The sequence below is a fragment of the Hypomesus transpacificus genome, chromosome 9, assembly GCF_021917145.1.
Source record: "Hypomesus transpacificus isolate Combined female chromosome 9, fHypTra1, whole genome shotgun sequence".
Taxonomy (NCBI): Eukaryota; Metazoa; Chordata; class Actinopteri; order Osmeriformes; family Osmeridae; genus Hypomesus; species Hypomesus transpacificus.
The window spans coordinates 20,867,783-20,888,163 of NC_061068.1; the positions used below are offsets into that span (position 1 = coordinate 20,867,783).

At 39.8% G+C, this 20,381-nt stretch overlaps 1 protein-coding gene across 2 annotated transcripts; it reads left to right on the forward strand.

Moving 5' to 3' along the window:
* Positions 1 to 22: 22 nt before the first annotated feature.
* Positions 23 to 20,226, forward strand: LOC124471831 (ellis-van Creveld syndrome protein homolog). Of its 2 annotated transcripts, none has more exons than XM_047026446.1 (20): positions 23 to 443; positions 993 to 1,106; positions 1,323 to 1,409; positions 1,731 to 1,945; positions 2,124 to 2,208; positions 2,491 to 2,589; positions 2,733 to 2,873; positions 3,138 to 3,299; positions 3,618 to 3,834; positions 4,953 to 5,101; positions 5,300 to 5,398; positions 5,784 to 5,996; positions 6,149 to 6,258; positions 7,378 to 7,588; positions 7,742 to 7,873; positions 8,226 to 8,361; positions 8,440 to 8,542; positions 9,487 to 9,598; positions 19,634 to 19,724; positions 19,880 to 20,226. In XM_047026446.1, the coding sequence occupies exons 1-20, from the start codon at positions 264 to 266 to the stop codon at positions 19,951 to 19,953; spliced, it is 2,730 nt and encodes a 909-aa protein (XP_046882402.1). In that variant the 5' UTR covers positions 23 to 263; the 3' UTR covers positions 19,954 to 20,226. The 2 variants fall into 2 exon arrangements, with proteins under 2 accessions (XP_046882402.1, XP_046882401.1); XM_047026445.1 differs by having other exon boundaries at positions 24 to 443; positions 7,742 to 7,966.
* The last annotated feature ends 155 nt before the right edge of the window (positions 20,227 to 20,381 follow it).

The following is a 20,381-nucleotide window of genomic DNA, read 5'->3' on the forward strand; positions in this document are numbered from 1 at the left end:
GTCATGGAGTGCGCATTCTGAAAACTCTTTGTCGATTGGTTGAACTCGTAGTCTTACGAACGATCTAGTTAAAGTTCTTCTTCTTGTCCGCTGTATTTTGATTTAGGCCACAGTTATTATCATTGGTCTCAAGTAGGCATGCTCTACAAGCAGAAACAACTTGAACACTTTTAGCTGGAATTGTTTTTGTTTTCCTTTCTGCTGTAAAGGAACCTTAATGCTTAATGTTCTCTTCTCACTAATCGCTTGGGAGTTATTAAACAATGACCGAACCGGAGTCGTTTACGGAATGTCCCAGTGACGTTCTGGTTTATTTTTCGGAATCATTGCACATCTTCACCGGACTATTAACAGTTGCAACTGTATGTGGCGGATTTTTAGGAATTGTCGCTGCAGCCCTTCTCTATGTGTTTTGCCTGAAGCCAATACGAATAACTCGACAAGTAAGTTAAGTAATAAAACGGATGAATAGCCCACTACCTACCTCAAGCTACTTCAACTGGAACCGGGGACAACAAACTGGAATCGGACTTCACATTTAGGATCGTATCTTATAGATTTTAAGTTATCCAATGCATTCGTTTTAATGCAAAATACGAAACAATGTCGAAAATATAATAGCACTACACATTCCCCGGAGTTTATCGTTTATAAAACACCATTTCCAAAACATGTGAAAGCATATGGGGGTTTACCAAAATAGCTTTTTTTGCAATTGTTTACATTTTGTCTAGTTGCTGAACAGCGATATTGAAGTCATCACCAGGTTTGGATTAGGTCTCATGACTACCAGACCATAAACCCTGTATTGATTTGGTTAAATGTTAATCGATTGGCTATTTGGGGCAATTCCCCAAGGACAGCTGTGTTCAAGCAGATAGTAACAGGTGTCATAGGCATGTATTCAAAGTAATTTTTTCTATTAAATGAAACAAATCATTAGGTTATACTTCAACGGGACCACAGTTTACACACAAATCCTTTACTTTTAGAGTTATGATGCCAGGAGATTGTTTGAGACAGATGACTTGGCCTGTGACAACAATCAAAGTGAATGTGTCAGCACCGGTAAAATAGGAATTCAGAGTGGCACTATCAGTGACAAAGTAAGTAATTTTTTGTGAAATGCATTATTCCAGTGTTTTGGGTATTTATTAATGATAATTAATGATTTAATTAATGATTTAAGTATTCTGTCAGTTGCAATCTTCCAGTTACCACTTGAGTGTCTGCTACACTACAAATAGACTTGAGCCATGGGAATATACATGTGCAAAATTATGTTGTCAAGTAAACATTTATATGGCTAATACATTTTCTAGGAGAAGAAGCAACCTCCCATGAACAGTGATGTGGCTGCTTTTGCATCAAGAGCAAAGGTGGTGTACCCCATCAACCAGAAATATAGAGTAAGACTAATAAAATAATGCACATTTTCTTCTTGACTGTACAGCATTGCAGTTGTAGCTTTATTTTCACATTATTTATAACATTAGCCACCACAAAACTAAATTGCATGCTAAATGGTATTTACTGTTACAGTAATTATTGTCGAAATTACATACATTTCCACCAGTTACATGTTTCTAATCCACCTGTTCACATCTACCAACTACTAGCCCATAAATTAACAGCATGCTCAATTTGCATTAGGATCAGTTACAGGTCCCCTACCTTAATAGGTCACCTTTGCTTTGGTCCAAAATACATTAACATGGATTAATTGACAGCCCTTAGCAGACGGAGCCTCCAATCCCTCACTACATGAGCATTCCAAGGTGCCAAACCTCACAAACGGGGAGTCATCTTCCTCGTCCAGTGGCGAATCACTGAGCCAGGATCAGGACAACGACAGTCAGTTCATCTCCTCCCTCTTTCCCAAGAGCCTACAAAATGAGAACTTTACCAGGGTTACCCACTACCCCAACACACTATTTCAGACTGGGTGAGTTGTAAGATGACTGATGTCCACATGATTTTTCACCCCTGTTGATTAGGTTTCGTCCCTAGCCATTGAGAATTGTAGTTTTGGTCCAGGCCAGCTTTAACATTTTAAATTTTTTGCTTGGCTTAATAAAGTACAGTATGACCACGAATTGAATACAAATGTATGCCTGTTGCAGTTTTGAAGCCAGAATCAGTCTCTATTGTTTGGCCCTTCAAGACATCCAACAAAAGTGCTCCCAGGTCCAAGAAGAAAAACATTTGGTGGGTAAACAATTTATGACAAAATAACAATTTCACGTGCAATTGCATTAGCTTCAGGATTTACTTTAATATTAATTTAGGATTATGTCAAGACTGAATAAATGAGAAATTATTACTTTTTCAAAATGTTAACGCCCAATGTCATTGTTTGTGTGAATTGTTGAGAATACTTTATCTGAAATTCTTTGATTTAAGATTTAATTGTCATTGCAATATATACAATCGTATTACTATGTGTTGATGGGAGATATCATGAGCTCTTATCTCTGTTTATAATTATAGATATTTCTCCATACTCTCAAAATTATATTCAGTCGTCAATTCCCCAGGGATAAAAAGGACAGAGATTTCTTCACCAATGTTCTTCTCAGACAGGAAAAGGTGAAATGTTTTGTATATCCTTATAAAATAGTAGTCACTAATCACTTGCACTCTTCATCTCGACGTATCTTTTAAAACTGCCATAAGGATCATATAAGTTTGATAACAGGAGTTTTTTTTTGGGTGTCGGTATATAACTACAGGAACTTGAAGAACTGAAGAAGCAGCAATTTTCAAGAGTGATTGTCTGTGAGAGACGCAAAGAAATAAGCTCAGCAGCTCCTTGTACCTTGGAAGAGATGGAAAGAACCCAGAAATACATATTGGAACATGAGCTTCAAATGGTAACTACAAGAACTTTCTGCCGTGGTGATACATACAGCAAATAACTTTGTCAGTTGAGGAAAACAACCGTGTACTTATGCAACTATGTCAGCAATGACCAATATTGTGTATGCACTGTGCCATGTATACATCAGATTTATAAGATACAGCTTTTGCTTAGTTTAATTTTACCTATTTAAAATGTGTCTGTTGTGCTTTCAACGTTAGTCATTTCAAGATCTGTTTGTGGGTCCCCTAAAGGAGATTTTCTGACGTTTACCTAGGCAAAGGGCTTCAGTAAGCAGATAGTGAGTCTGTGCCAGAATTTGCTGGGAAGAACAAGTGTACTTCCAGAAGACAATGCCAATGAGACCATACAGTCCCTCATTCAGTGTCTCAAAATTGTTGAAAATAATCTTACCGAGACTCAGGCTTCAAACATTGAGGTGAGATGAATGATATGATGAATGTGTTGAGGGCCTTTTAAGGTTTTCATTCTGTAAACAATAGTATAAGTTCTCAGCACCATAATAATATATTTCAAATGGTTAAATGTGTTTTCTGTCATGGAGTTTGATTCATTAGGACCCTACAGTGTACATAAAATGTGACTAATTAAGTTCTGCGGGGTTCAGTCTGGGTCCAGTTTTGTGTACTCTTTACATTAACAATATAGGACTGCATGTAAAAAGTTACATTTGTAATGATTTGTATTCAACAACTTCTATCAATTGCATTTCCTTTTTAATGCTCCTGCTTCTCAGAAAATTCAGGAAAAACTGCTATGGTGGGAGGAGCTTACAGGCCTGCTGCAATCCCAGCCTGCCTTGCTCAGACAGGAAGTAGCCCTGAGGCAGATCCTGGTGGCCAGAAGCTTGGAACAGCTGACCAGTGATGGACACCTGACCTTTTCCCTCATGGAAAAGACTCTCTCTGACCTGCAGTGTGCTCTAACAGAGGGACTACAACAATGCAGCGAAGGTGACCTTTTTTTGTGTTTAATAGACTTCATACAGAGTACAACTTCCTTGTAATTGATTTTATTCTGAAAACAGGACACATTCACTTAAGTGGTCCTTTTGTATAGTACTGTGCAAAAGTCTTAGGCACAATAAAAATAAAATAAAAGTTGAAAAAAATGCTTTAAGAAATAATGTTTTTTTTTATTTTACAGGTTTAGCAAAATTGCACTTTTATACTGCTGCAAAAAAACAATATTACATATTTCTTTGATTAAATGTTGCATTCAAATCTGAAACACTTAAACGAAAAAATTGAGCAACATTAAATTTAAATTTACTATAATTCTAATGTATTTTTACTACAAATAGGTACGGTACCTATTCAGTCAACAAATTGGTAACGGTAACTTTCTGCATCACTATAAGTATCCTCATCTGCCTCCTCACTGACGAAACACCAGAGATGTCGCCTACTAATTAATAAACTGCTTTGCGCAATTCCTGTGTTGTTCTTAATTACGAATGAAATATTAATAATAAAAGCTGCCTTCGTGTACACACCGCCCTCATCGAAACATGTAATTCAAGAAAAGCTGTAGCATTTCATTGAAGAAATACAGTACAATAAATTATTTGTGTAAAAAATCTTGGGTGTCCAAGACTTATGCACAGTACTGTATGTCTAATATTACTAAATGTAAACAATATCACAAAAACGTCCACCAGTGAGAGTGGGTGTCAAGGTATGGAGGCTCATATTCTAATTTGTGATGGTCTGTCGTTTCTAAACTAAGCACTAACTTAACCATTTATAAACTTTCAAAGGGACATTAAGTGGCCTAGATCCAAACTTAAAATGAACTGCTTTCTAAAAATAGAAAATTTTCCAGGATCCCTCTTTTCATTACTAAAAAGATCAAAATCAAACCTCAACAGCAGTAAATGTTACTACATCTCTGGAATTATTACCAAAATATACCCTATCATAGTGTTATGGTTAAAGCCAAATAGGATTGATATATTGATTACATATTCATGTTCTGTGGATTGCTTTGTGAAGGCACAGGCATGCAGTATTATCTAAAACTATTTTAATGCCATACCTAACCACTGACAGATTAACCCTTTTTGGAACAGAGTGCGGGAGGCAGACTAAAGAGCTTGTCAGCGAGAAGTGCAGAAGGTTTGACTTGAAGAAGAAGAAACTGCAAAGAACTCATACAAGGGAGAAAAGCAGTGTCCTGGATTCTGCTTCGACCTACAGCAACCCGCAGCAGTTTGTGAAGGTGTCTTTTTACATTAACATTATGGAATTTGTATTTTCTTCCCTCACATATATGTAGTGGATTTACACATGACTGTAGTTATGTTTGATGATTGCTACACATATTACCAAAAGAAACAGTCCTGTTTGTCTAAGGATAGAATCGTCTGATTTCATCCTAGTTGTAACCTCAAACTATCACCCATGACCTCAAATCTAGGCATATGAAGAGCTGCTTGTGAGACAGGGGAAACAGAGCAGTGACCTAGAGCTTCAGCAGGATGGGAGGGTGGCTGAGGTAGCATGTGAACTTTGGAGGGTAAGTCATCAATAATTCAGAGTACATTGGTGTTTCCTTTCAGGATTTCTTTTAGAATAATGTTACCATCAATTATGAGACCACTGAATGGGTGATGATTTCTATGAGTTTAAAGTGTCAAGTTTCAAGACATAGTTTGTTAAATAGTTACCCAATACATTAAAGAATTTGGGGTTTGACATAAGTATGAATTTGTATAGGTGCACAAAATTACTATTAGATCCAAATTTGATATGTGAGAACTGCTGAGCAGCGCGACTACAACTTGATACACATAATGTAGCTCTGAAAGTGAGCACATCCAAATGAGTCCCTGGGACAGTATGCATTCTCATAATATGCTTCTCGTATGGCATCATTTTATTAATAGTATTTGCTTTTCCAGCGACTCCACTCCACTTGGTCAAAGAAGCTGGAGGAACTAGCCAAGGAGATCACCCTGACTGCTGTTATCGCTCAGTCACAGCTCTCTACAGACCAGTGTGAAAAGCTATGGCAAGATGTAGATCATGACCTGATTTCACAGAAACAGCTTGCCAGATCCACTACCAAACTGCAACTCGAGGGCCTGAGAGCTCAACTGGCACAAGATGGACAGGTAGTTACATTGTGACTATAATCTAATGACAACCATGAACTTAACTGAAGTTATTGTGTGGTGTGCTTGTCTGTGTTCAATAAATGTCTGATTTCCATGTATTCTGTTGAGAACATTCCAGCACTTATTTTGTATTTTGTTATTCTGACCAGCTGTGGTGTGAAGAAGCCACCCTGGCTCTAGCGTGTGTCAAACATCTGGGAGAACAGCAGATGAAGATCCTCAAAGGAATGGTGGTGAGACAGTACTCTGTGCTCAGCAGGTGAGATGGGGAGACATCCAGTAGCTTGTAGGTAGAAATATCACAAAAAAAACTGACTGGGTGCATCAAGGCCGGAAAGGCACCGTGGTACCAGTTAAGGTTCTGGGATACAAGGTAAGGCATTGGTGTAACACAACATTTTAAGTGTTTTAATCTGGATGTCGCGAGACCGGCTACACCATGTGAATGGAATAATTGCATGATTGAGTTAGTGGCTTGTACCTTTAACTAATCAGTTGTCTGACGCTACAAAATGAGGGTCTATTTGAAAAGATGTGTGAGGCTAACTATGTAGGGACAAGACATCCTAAATTCACGAGGCTGAGATGGATTTGGAAAGACATTTTCATGCAGCCAATTATTTCTATAGCCATTTAGGACGTTGATAGCATTGATTAAATGCGTACTGTCTTGAAGGGGGACTATGTACAGGATGGCTTGATGAGACAGGTCTGAAATGTATCACCCTCTTATCAGCAACCCGTACAGAGCTCCGCTCTGGTTAGTTACAAACGTTGTAATATAAAAGACTCTTGTGCTGAGCCAAGGGAATACAGCAGATAAGAGTAACTTAACTTCTTGCATGGCAAACAACCTAAACATTTACGCACAGGAAACCGTTGCGATTTGACATGGATTATAGCTCTATAAATAAATTAGTTATTGGTTGACTGAATGATGGCCTACAGTATATTCAAATTGTGTTTTTGGAAATAAATTACAATCGCTGATGAAGACGCATGTTTGAAAGAGGAGAAGCACTGTCCTAATGCAGCGCCCTTCCATCAGACAGCTCCTCCCGACACACCCGTAACTTTCAACGCCTACGTTCTGGGACATTTTGAGGAATGTACACAAATGCACCTAAGGTGGCATGAAAAATATTGAATCCTAGGAGTGTGACTAATTTGACAGCTGCTAAGACAAAAGCGGTAGCAAAATGTTGCCCTTCACATTCTGGGAATCTGTTTGAATGCATATTTTGGCCTATTGATATTTCCAGAAATGGAATCATATCAATATTCTTGTTCTTGGGGTAACCATTAAAATTGGTATCATATCATTTTACTTAAATTGTACAAATTTAAGATTTTTACGCAAAATGTTTGGATTTCCCAGCCAAACTGGCATGATGATAGAAGAGAAACAGCATATCCTACTGGCAGCCGTACAGAGGCACTTTGTGGCAAGACAATTTGGTTTGGGAATCCTGAAGGAGATGAGGCTGTCCAAGCTCAAAGTCCTCTCGCATAGTGACTTTAAAACATTGGTATTGGAAGACCATAGAATCCAGTCTACTATGGGCCCACCAGCCAAAACTCAACACAAGGTATGAAAACACAAAAAGTACACACTTTACACTAAACAAAACTCCTAAATGTTAAGTGGCTCTTAAGCCAGTGCCACAGAGATCTGAAGAGAGTGGTCAGTGCCAGTTTAACTGCAATTGTTAAATCACCTCATTTGTGATTCTCCTGCACAGGACATCTATACCAGTTTAGCGGAGAGACACCTGGGCTCTGAGACCCATCTTGTCGGTCAGAGCTTCCAGCAGGAGTTCTTATCAGAGCTGGAGACGGGGGCAGAGCTTCTGCAGAGCAACGCTCAACTGCTGGTGGGTTACGCCCTTAGTCATCACATATGGAAGATGATGCAGGCCAGTCAGATTAACATTCAACCCATTCCACAAACTGACGAAGGCAGAAAGGTAACCTTTGGATTAATATGTATTTTACTACTTTTTCACAGATCTTAACATCCAATTAAATTGTTGACAACCTAAAGGACTTGGAAAGTTTACTTTGTTTATGTTACTGCTTAGTCCTGTCCGATCCTCTCCAATCTTAGAGCAGATGTTAAGTTGGCTTAATGTGGGTTTAGACTTGTGAGAAAATTGTCATGAACGCACATCAGTGCACCATCAGTTCTGTACACAATAGTAAACATATTTCACTCTTTCCATTTAGTGTAATTTAATAGAGTTGGCCTTGGAGAGTGTCTACTTAACCAAAGATTCCCTAAGCTCTCTGGTCCAGGAATACTACTCCAAGATACAAGAGATAACTAAGGACCTAGAAAAGGACCATAGTGCCAGTACTGCAGGTATGTTAAGTCAGAAAAAAACTAATGTGTTTCAAGTTATTTTAAATTCCTATTCTAAAGTTGATTTTTTTTATACAGAGGTGTGTGAGAGACATGAGAGCAGCTCTTATCTGAACAAGACTCTGCTAAAGGAGCTGGCCAACTGGGGGAAGAAGCCCACATCGTATGAGTTTAAACAAAGGTATTGAACAGCATATTGAGAGCTGTGCCTCTGGTTTACTCCTTAATCTCTCTCTCTCACACACACTCACTCACATACACTCACAAAAGCTGAAACAAAATTGTGTGTGATGTCTGCAAATGTAAGTAGCCTATTTGATACATAGATTTGATTTGTAAAAAAAAAAAAAAGATAAAACAATTAGAAGCCAAACCCCAGTGTCCCCCCAGATTAGGCAGAATCCCAATACTCCCCCTTACCCCTTCCCCTTACCCCTAACCCTTAGTTTACCCCTAGCCCTTGGCCCTCGAAACTGAGGGGTAAGGGCTACATATCCCTAAGAAATGGGACGCCACTTGGTTACAGGTACGTCATCTAGCACGTATCGATATCTCCAAAGCAAGTAGTGTTATGCACTGATATTAAACGAAATTCGCTGCTAATAGAGTTTACTTAAACTGTAGACATGCTAGTCAAAGAAATGCGGGACTGTTGTGCTATTCAGCACTAACATTAGCGTACCAAACTAACGATTTTTAGAAACGTTTCAATTAGGAAAATGGTTGCAAATATATATGTTCATGACTGTATATAAGACAAAACAAGACTGTCGCAATTTTTGTATCAATTAATTAAGCCGAAAATATTACATTTATCGGACTCTGGATCATCTGGCCGCCATTGTTGCCGGTCGCGCAGTATTCACATAGCCCGAGGTTTCAAGTAAGCTCCCGATCTTAATTGGTTTTAGGGGTGTATACCCCTTAGTCTTAGCCCTACCCCTAGCTCAAAAAGAATATTGGGACACCATTAGCTCTTACGGGAACGCGCAAAACTAAGGGTAAGGGGTAAGGGGGGGTATTGGGATTCGGCCTTAAGCAAATATCCATGACTGGTGTATGCATGCCTTTGTACAACTGAAGTTACTACAAGCGACTAACTGCTCGGAATTGTTTGAATTTAAGGGTTGAACTCCATAAGCGGAAGATGTTGGAAATGTACAACTTGGATGGAACTCAATGGAGGAAGAAACTGTTCCAGGATCAAACCCTGGAGAAAGTAAAAGAGCAATTACAAGTAAGCATCTCATAGTTACGGCAGCGTATTGCTGCCACACCAGAAAAAAAACGGATCAGTATCATGTTATAACGTAATACTTTTCTTTTTATCATGTTATAACAAGTTATAACGTGAAACTACCACCTTATAACGTGAAACTTTATGTTATAACAAGTTATACCATGGTCTGGGTGAATACTTGATTCTGATTGGCTGCAGGGGTGTACATTTTAGGGTGATAACGGACACCTACTGCATCATTGCAGAAAAACTGTCTTTTCACCGTTCTAGATTATTCCGCTGGCTACACAGGAGCCTGTACAAAGTATCTGAAATAAGTAACCATAACAACAGTGACGGAGTCAAAGCCTCCATTTACAATTTTGAAAGACTTTAACATGCTAACTTGTATTTACAACAATGAGTGACTTCAATATTTATTTTAACCTATTTGAAAAAAAAAAAATCTGAATGTAGTGTGTCAGTGTCACGTAACCGCTCATCTCACATCCCATTTGCTATTCACCTCGCTAGTCAATCTTCGTCAGACAGTCTGCGGCCAACACGACAGTAGCAGCAACTCTACACATGGCCGATTATTTTCTTCTTAAAAATCTTGATTTTATTTGGGGACAACGACAGGGCTCGATAGCTGGCTAGTCTTGTTGTTAAACATACTGTCAAATTACAATCACTGTTTGGAGAAAACGTCAACTTTAATGCGATCATCTCACATCCATTTGCTATTCAACTCGCTCCACAGGCTGCGGTCATACTGTCGCCTAGTACTAGTATATGGCCGATATTGTTCGTGAAAATCTTGATATTGATTTTGGGACAGTGACATGGCTGGTTAGCTAGCAAATGTTATTGTCAAACATACTGTAAAATTATATTTACTGTTTGTCAACCATACACAATGTTATTGCCTTTGAATCCTGCTAGCATAACGTTAGCTTTTGGGCTAATAGCTTAGCCAAAGGAAAGCCGGTGTTGGTTCTATGAGCTGAGCGGACTAGAAATATCAGAGTTGGCTAACGTTGAAAAACTTTAGATTTCTATTGCAAAACGCCTTAAAACATAAATTATGGGAAGTCTTGTAAGTCTTGTAAATGAGCCATGTTCCTTAATGATCCCTTCTCTGCACACCGGATAGTATATGAACTATTGAAATAACGTGATAAGTTTGTTTCACGTTATAACAAGATACGTTTCACGTTATAACGTGAAAGGGTTTCACGTTATAACAAGATAAGTTTCACATTATAACAAGATAAGTTTCACGTTATAACATGATAAGTTTCACGTTATAACGATATACGTTTCACGTTATAACGATATAAGTTTCACGTTATAACATGATAAATGGGTTTCTTGTTGTAACGTGATACGTTTGCATCACGTTATAACGTGAAAATAACTTGTTATAACATGATAAATGTCTTGTTTAAGAAACATATCACGTTACAAAGTGATACTGATCCGTTTTTTTTTCTGGTGTGGCAGCAATACGCTGCCGTACATAGTAGACCTTGAATCTAAATTGTGGCTTATCACTATTTGATTGAGGGATACAATTATTTTATTTTTTTATACTATATCTGTCTTCCCCCCCCCCAAAATTCATAAACCCAGCTCTCGGGGATGTCTGTGGGTTACAGACATTAGGCAGTTATCGCATGGAAAATACATTTAAAGTATTCAGGGTCATCACTTCATTGAACTTAAAGGGGTGACTGACTGAGTTTTTGGGGTATTTCACACTGTTCCATAAGGTCTCCGAATAAGGTATGTGACATTGGTTGGGCTGAAAATGGCCTGGGTGCTGTTTTATGAGCCCTGATGTATCCTGTGAAATAGCCCCAGAATGAAACGCTAGGTTTTCTCCTTTTATGGTATGCTTATGAATATATAGATGAGCTGCACGCTGATTGGTTGGTTTACACGGCCAACAGCACTCACTGAAACATCAAAAGTGGAGACTTGAAATAAAAACGTACAAATAAATCTATTGTGTCTACACAACACTGTTTTGGACAGATTGACTAGATATCAATTGAAATTATTACGTTAGTTGTTTCAACTTCTGTTGTCAAAGCAAACAGGATCGACTTAGGTGGGTAGCTAACATTAGCACTACAGCTTAGCAAACAAACTATTGTTATTCAACTCAGCTTCAGTTAGCTCTACTGTAGACTCACGGTGTTCCGTGCACAACCTTTACTCACGGTGTTCCGTACACGTCACCTTAAACACGCCAGACAATAAATATTACTGCCGGGCAAATTGTGTAATCGATACTGTTACAAGGTTAATTTTCTCCCGCTTCCAGCTAAATCAAATTGACATCAGTTGGACTTCTGCTGTCAACAACAGCACAGTAAATAGCGAAGCTCCCCCTACCGTCTAATCAAAATGGTGCCGGGAGAGGAATTAGGAATTCTGAGATGAGAGGAATAGCTAGCCGGAGCCATATTTTCGTAAGGGAAACTGCTCTTTAAGCTTTGTTTTAACAACTTACACATGTCTACATTAAACAAAAACATATTGAAGTATGTTTTTACGTATCATTTCATACAATTTAGTTGTTTTAAAATGACTTGTTACAGTCTTGATTACGCGATGGTGTAATGTTAGAATCACCGCAAGAAAATTGACCGTCATGACGCGTCTTTTTGAGTGAAACCAATATAAATGTATTATTATGTATTGAATTACGTCAAACTGATGTTATTTTATTTACATTTACATTTATGCATTTAGCAGACGCTTTTATCCAAAGCGACTTCCAAGAGAGAGCTTTACAAAAGAGCATAGGTCACTGATCATAACAACGAGGTAGTCCCAAACATTGCAAGCAGCCAAAACATGAAGCATACATTGTGAAAAAACTTAACAAGTGCCAAAAGGGAAGACCCATAAGAGCATGCAGTTAAACAAGTTACAAATTAAAACAACATGAACAACATGAAGGTGGGGAGACAGTCAGTGTCCCTGATGGAGGTGGGGAGCTGGTTCCACCATTGGGGGGCCAGGCAGGAGAAGAGCTTGTGTTGGGACCTGGCAGTCTTGAGTGGTGGGACCACCAGGCGGTTGTCTGAGGAAGACCGTAGGTGACGGGTGGGGGTGTAAGGTTGCAGGAGAGACTTGATGTAGTCGGGTGCAGTCCCGTTCACTGCTCGGAAGGTCAGTACCAGGGTCTTGAATCTGATACGGGCGTTGATTGGTAGCCAGTGGAGAGAGATGAGGAGCGGGGTTACATGGGAGCAGCGGGGTAACATGGGAGCAGCGGGGTAACATGGGATGCCAATGTATTCCTTTACAATCATTATCAAAACTATCCAATTAAAAATTACCTCAGGAAACGTTAACTTAATGGGTGACTGGAAAGTACACCCATGGGCCCCACACCAACCTGGCCATCACTCCGTATGAGGAGGAGGAGCTCATCAAGTATGCCCTGTTGATGGCAGACCATGGGTGGCCATTGAGCCGGGCCACCATAAAAGTTACGCACTGGACATGGTCAGAGTCTCAGGGAGGGACGTAAAGCATATTAACCATTCACTGCACTTGATCGCTAGTAAACATATTACATTTGCACTGCCTGTCTATGTTAGCTAGCTTTTAGTGCATTTAAAATGCCTAAGCGAAGCGGTCGAGAGTGTGTCTGTATTTCACAGCATCGCACAATGCAAAAAATAATAATCAAAATGATTACCTGCAAGCACGTAGAATGTATTAAAACATGCTGCGACACACGGAATACTTTTAAAGCAGAGAGATGTACCGTGTTCGACAGCTTGCGGACATCAGTCCCTGGTCCTGGGACAGCCTACCCAATTTGTCTGCCTTTTCAAATTAATTCCTGTGTGTACAGACCTCTTCGACAGAATCTGAGCGAGTTTTCTCCTGTGCAGGCAGGAGATGCCATAAGTCAGGAGACGTATCTTACCAGAGAAGGCAAATGTTGTCATTTTTGTGCAAAAGAACTACTGAAGTTTGAAGCTGGTTTAGTTAGCATACCAACTCAACATGTATTTTGTTGCTAGTGTAACTTATTTATTGTTAAATTATTGTAGTGTGGGGAGTCAGATGGCTGAGCGGTGAGGGAGTCGGGCTTGTAATCAGATGATTGCCGGATCGATTCCCCACTGTGCAAAATGAAGTTGTGTCCTTGGGCAAGGCACTTCATCCTACTTGCCTCGGGGGGAATGTCCCTGTACTTACTGTAAGTCGCTCTGGATAAGAGCGTCTGCTAAATGACTAAAATGTTAAATGTTAATGTTGTAGTTGTGCTAGGTGACTTAGGTTTACTTATTATAGGCTACTTCAAAACGTTAATATATTGTTACATAAAAAAAAATATATCCGTTAAATACAAAACTATAAAAGAACCTTTCTTTGATTACTTAAACTTTTCAGTTTTTCAAGAATTCGTTTAGGAATCGTTTAGGAATCGAAATTGTTTTAAAAGTACCGGTTCGGCATCAGAATCGTATAAATCCAAACCATACCCAACCAGGGTTCTAAATTAACACCCGCCAACCCGCCAAATGCGGGTTAAAATTCATTTTGGCGGGTGTTAATAAAAACTCACTAGCCAGTTTGGCCGGTGATTCGAGGCATTACATGAATGATACATAAGGCTCTGTTCTCGGCATGGTTCTTGGTCATTTATCCCCCTGGCAGTACTTCCTGAGTTTCCCATGAACACTGTGCCGTAATGCTACGTGATAACGTTTTATACGCCCATTGGCTGCGCGCAGTTGAAGTGAAACCGGCGTGAGAAACCGTGGAAACGAACAGAGCGTCCACCAGAAAACACAAGGAAAAAGTCAAACGAAGCATAGCGGATCATAGGAGGTAATAAGAGCTAGCTAGAGTAGTAAAGTAAAAAGTTAACTTAATGCGGCGGTGGTTAGGACAAAGTTCTGGGGGCGAGAAGAGGAACGAAGAAAAGAAAATGTAATGCCAAATGGTTGACGGGTCGGGAATGGCTTGTGTTTGACAATGAAAATGTTGTCATGTTTTGTAAGGATTGCCGCATGTAGTTTACGCATAAGAAAAATTATGTTGCTTACTGACACAGTCTAGTGTAATGTAAATACACTGTTCTTAATAAAGAGTATATTAGGTCAGTTTAATTAAAGCCTGCTTAGGACAAAACGTTACTGTAAATGCATGGGCAGGAGTCAATCAGTTGGGACGTAACCAGGGTTCTAAATTCACTTTCAGAATTTCCACTAGCCAAATTCTTTCCGGTGAAAATAAGGACAATTATGAGTTTCACTGAATGCATTTGATCATTTAATAACATTGTTGGCATGAAAAACACAGAAAATGAAGTAAAATGAAGCACAGAAGTATGATGCAAGGGTATGTGAAATCACCAACACGTGACTAAGTAAGGACACAATTTATTGTAAATGGCTAAAACGTCCATTCGCATCATGATGAGATTGACTCCTGCCCATGCATTTACAGTAACGTTTTGTCCTAAGCAGGCTTTAATTAAACTGACCCAACATACTCTTTATTAAGAACAGTGTATTTACATTACACTAGACTGTGTCAGTAAGCAACATAATTTTTCTTATGCGTAGACTACATTCGGCAATCCTTACAAAACATGACAATATTTTCATTGTCAAACACAAGCCATTCCCGACCTGTCAGCCATTTGGCATTGCATTTTCTTTTCTTCGTTTCTCTAGTGCTATCAATATCCTCATCCCCTGCCTCGTTCCTCTTCTCGCCCCCAGAACTTTGTCCTAACCACCGCCGCATTAAATTAACTTTTTACTTTACTACTCTAGCTAGCTCTTATTACCTCCTATGATCCGCTATGCTTCGTTTGACTTCTTCCTTGTGTTTTCTGGTGGAAACTCCGTTCGTTTCCACGGTTTCTCGCGTCGGTTTCACTTCAACTGCGCGCAGCCAATGGGCGTATAAAACGTTATCACGTAGCATTACGGCACAGTGTTCATGGGAAACTCAGGAAATACTGCCAGGGGGATAAATGACCGAGAACCATGCCGAAAACAGAGCCTTATGTATCATTCATGTAATGCCTCATGTATCACCGGCCAGTGAGTTTTTATTAACACCCGCCAAAATCAATTTTAACCCGCATTTGGCGGGTTGGCGGGTGTTAATTTAGAACCCTGCTAATCACGTATTTGGGGTTGTTCCGAGGCAATAGCCGTATTTACCACGACATCAAAGCTCCTTCTGACACCACATATTAAAAATTCATACGAAGAACGTCGCTGCTAACCCAGACAATACGATCAAAATACGCGTAACACAACATGGAAACATTCGTTTCCTATGCGATTTGTGTAGCCTATGGCTGAGTGTTTCTTCGCTATATCTTTTGAAATCAATTCATTTCATAATTGAATATTCTGAACAAATGTAGTGAGCGCTACATCACAGCCAAGCACACCATAATAAATGGAAGCTAAGAAAATAAAAGATTCGAGTTGGATTCAATCCCACGAGCAAAAACACCTGCATTATTACAAACCGTTGCATTATACCGCGAGCCACTGAAGCACATGCATGAAATGGTCACACATTTTTTAAGTACGTTGGGCTTCAAGCAACATGTTGTTTTGGTTCTTCTGAATCAACTAGTTACCGTAGACACCACCCGAATGTAGGCTACTCATCACGTATTTGGGGTTGTTCCGAGGCAATAGCCGTATTTACCACGACATCAAAGCTCCTTCTGACACCACATATTAAAAATTCATACGAAGAACGTCGCTGCTAACCCAGACAATACGATCAAAATACGCGTAACACAACATGGAAACATTCGTTTCCTATGCGATTTGTGTAGCCTATGGCTGAGTGTTTCTTCGCTATATCTTTTGAAATCAATTCATTTCATAATTGAATATTCTGAACAAATGTAGTGAGCGCTACATCACAGCCAAGCACACCATAATAAATGGAAGCTAAGAAAATAAAAGATTCGAGTTGGATTCGATCCCACAAGCAAAAACACCTGCATTATTACAAACCGTTGCATTATACCGCGAGCCACTGAAGCACATGCATGAAATGGTCACACATTTTTTAAGTACGTTGGGCTTCAAGCAACATGTTGTTTTGGTTCTTCTGAATCAACTAGTTACCGTAGACACCACCCGAATGTAGGCTACTCATCACGTATTTGGAGTTGTCTCAAGGCAATAGCCATATTAACCTTGATATCACAGACTCTTAGGCTAATGACACCACATATTGCGAAGTAATACTTAAATCGTCGCTGCATGATATAGAAACAGACATGATCATACTTCTGATAATCATGGCAAGGTAACCCTAACAGGTAACCAGCTGTTTTGGGTGAACTCCAGTAGCCTAACCCCAAAAGATAGGTGGTTAATATGGCTATTGCCTTGAGAAAACTCCAAATACGTGATGAGTAGCCTACATTCGGGTAGTGTCTATGGGAACCAGTTGATTCAGAAGGAGCCAAATCAAAATGTTACCTGAAGGCCAACGTAGTTAACATGTACGTAATCATATTGCTTACATTTCAGAGCTGGTGTGGCACGCGGTGTAAGTCAACGGACTTACGTGTGCACGTATTTTTGCTCTAGTGGGATCGAATCCCACTTCATGCGAGCCTGCAAATGTTTTATTTTGACTCCATTTATTTTGTTGCAAATTGTAGCCTAATGTAGTGCGCACGTAGCCTATTGGCCTACTTTCATATTTTCCGCAGCAAATATGAGATCCGACTTGAAAATCGCCAGTAATATGTTTGCGAATTTGAGACGAATCTGGTGATGGAGGCAGACTGATAGGTGCACGCACAGCTGGGGAACCAGTTGAATTGGGAACTAGTTGGGACGTAACACAGGCAACAACAATGCTATCAGATTAGCTGTAGCCTTCTTTTTGACCATTGCAGTAGGGTTGCCAACTTTCTCAACCCCAAATGCGGGACACTTTCTCCCCCCCCCCCTCCCCCCCATTTCTTTGGCTGATTTCAGCGAAAAATCGTTTTTGGAGCTTGAAACAAACAAACGTTTGTCCAATTGGTAAAACGTTGTCTGGTGGAGGCAATTACGTTTACGTTTCATAGCCTGGTTTTCCATCTTTATATCGTCTCAAATTAGCTATCAATCTGTCAGTGTCACTGTTGTGTGTAAGCGGCACCAAGGGCTGCATACGTTCATTTGGAATTTTCCACCGGAGCTTTAGCTAGCTGGCTACGGTTGCGTTCTCTCCTCCTGTGTTCAATGACTCAATTCATCAAGCTGTAGCTAACGTTAGCTAAGTCTATGTCAACAGAGCTCCTGGGTAACTCCTGGGTAGCACAAATCGTATAGATGCCCCCCACCCAGACTCGGCGCCCTCTGCTGTGCAACTAGCGTGTCCCATCGCAACGTTTGCGTGATTTTTGGTGCGTTTCCAGTAGCATATTATTGGCCGGCGAGGCTGTGATTGGAAAACGGGACTGGAGCTGTCCCGGACGGGACAAATCAAAATCACCCATAAATCGGGATGTCCCGGACAAATCGGGACGGTTGGCAAACCTACGTTGCAGCCTCATTTAAAGTCGCTCTACGTCAGAGTTTGCATGGAACACCGCTAATTTGCTGGAAAATAGATCTGGACAAACATGCATGTTGAATTGTAGATTTACATGACAACACAGGTTATTTATTTGAAGGAAACAGTCAGTAACATGAAATAACGCGTTACCTGCATTGCCTATAAACTAAATCATCTCACATTCTACCTATGCTAGATACAGGAGACGTTAGTATTGCTAATAACTGTTAGCGACAAAATCATACTTACAGCTTGCGGTAGTGATGAGCATACGGTCGGAACCATAGACATGATAAAGAGTAGACGCCGCATCGACCGCTACTGCCTCCTGGCGCTGACGAGCCGTGGGGCCGCCATCTTGGAAAGGTAAACCGCTCCACTCAGTGTAATCTGTTTGGATGGGGCAATGAGCTGTCAGCGCATTTAATTAATCATACCGAACTGAATACCAAACAGATTTTCATGCGGTTTGCTTTGCTGCAAAGGTCATACATGTAGCTAGGATACAGGACATGGTTATTCGTTTCACAAAATAAAACCAATAGTATGGTAATGTTCAATTTTACTTGTGAAAAGTAATCCCCCGAGCCGTGTTTGCGATTGTCTGCCGATTTGAGCAGGAATATGCTGCACAGTGCTGGTATCTTGTTTATCCTGATGCTAAGCAACTAGGGAATTCGCCCTTTCCAAGATGGCGGCCGCATTTCTCGCGCCCAGCAGCCAATGCGGCGTCTACTCTTTATTATGTCTATGGTCGGAACAGCACCTATTTTCAGCAACAGCTTCATAGCAAATCCTGCTTTAATGTCCCATGTTTTCAAAACTGTCCTCGGTGAGATGTGAGCAAATGTGTAATTGAGGGTCGAACTGCACAGGGATATTCTCATAGACAACATCACAGCCCGTAGAGTGTTTGGTTCCTTGGGAAGACTCTGAAAAGTGTCAGACCGTAGTCCATTTTCAATATCCTTGAAAAGCGTTCTTCTTTGTAATTCCGTGGAAAACACAGAGCAGCGCACATCAAATTTTGGGGCGTGACAAAGGTACAGACCAGAACCAAAAAAGGTGGAGCCTTCGGTGGCTTTTTCAAAACCTACCGTTTTACAGCTACATTTTTTATTATGAGATTTGCATAAGAAAGAGGTGTCAATGGACTTTGGAGTTCACTGTATGTCCATTTTACCCACTAAACTGTCGTTATTCAACCGTGACATGGTAAATTTGGTTCTGCAATAAATGACCCCTTTTAATATTAAATTGTCAATCGACTATAGGTGCAAAAAAATGAGGACTATGTACAAAAAGAGTGAAACAGTTGTATTCGATATGTAAGAAAGTAAAGCTGGCAGTCAGTACCTCAGTCTTATTTCAAATTCAGAGTGCATAGCCATGCATAGTTTCAGCTAACATATGGAATGGCTACAGTGTACATACTCATTTGCACTTTTTTGCATGTTACTTTTGCTCCAACAGGAGGCAGAAGAGGCTTTCATTGCTAAACTTGCTGCCCACGCCAGGGTGCATCTATCCAGCAATAAGCTCAACACTGCAGATGATAATACAGGTATGGATTCATAAATATCACATATGCTATTTTCATTCATTACATGTCTGTATTTCAGACCACTGTGTTGATTAACTTAACCTTATTCAATATGTTTGTAGTTATGAAATACTAAAGCATGTATGTAAATATTGATTGAGGTTTCATTGTTGCAGGGGAGGAGTGTCCAACATTCAATCTGTTGCTAAATCCAATGTTGAATCCAGCACTGAATCCAATGTTGGCTTGAATCCAACATGAAATCCAAGGCTTGTGAATCTGTGCTAAATTGAAATTCTTGCACTAATATTCACATATTTATTAAGTGTATCTTAAACCTGTTCTTTCTCCTGCATGTAATGTGTCTGTAACATGATTCCAGTTCAACCCTCACTTTACATAAAATAACACACAGAATATACATGAACCTGAAAGTAATCTTATGCTACATGTATGTTTTGTTTTTGGGTTGTGTAGTTAAATTGTTCATGCAGGGTTAAAAATAAAACATATATTGAAAAGTTAAGTCATACCCTAAGCCTTGTCCTATTTGTTAATTGGTCTGTTCAGTATCATGTAATTTTGACTGATGATCTATAACCTAATACAATATATGTTCCAAAGGTATTTTGATGTTTTCTGAAGTAAATGTCACTTTTAGATTTGCTCCCACAAACT

Bases quoted from the DNA above. Each gene is read 5' to 3' on its own strand.
- LOC124471831 (XM_047026445.1), top strand. From the start codon at position 264: ATGACCGAACCGGAGTCGTTTACGGAATGTCCCAGTGACGTTCTGGTT. The intron at 1,107-1,322 runs GTAAGTAATTTT...TACATTTTCTAG, and splicing joins GTGGCACTATCAGTGACAAA to GAGAAGAAGCAACCTCCCAT. The intron at 5,997-6,148 runs GTAGTTACATTG...TATTCTGACCAG, and splicing joins AACTGGCACAAGATGGACAG to CTGTGGTGTGAAGAAGCCAC.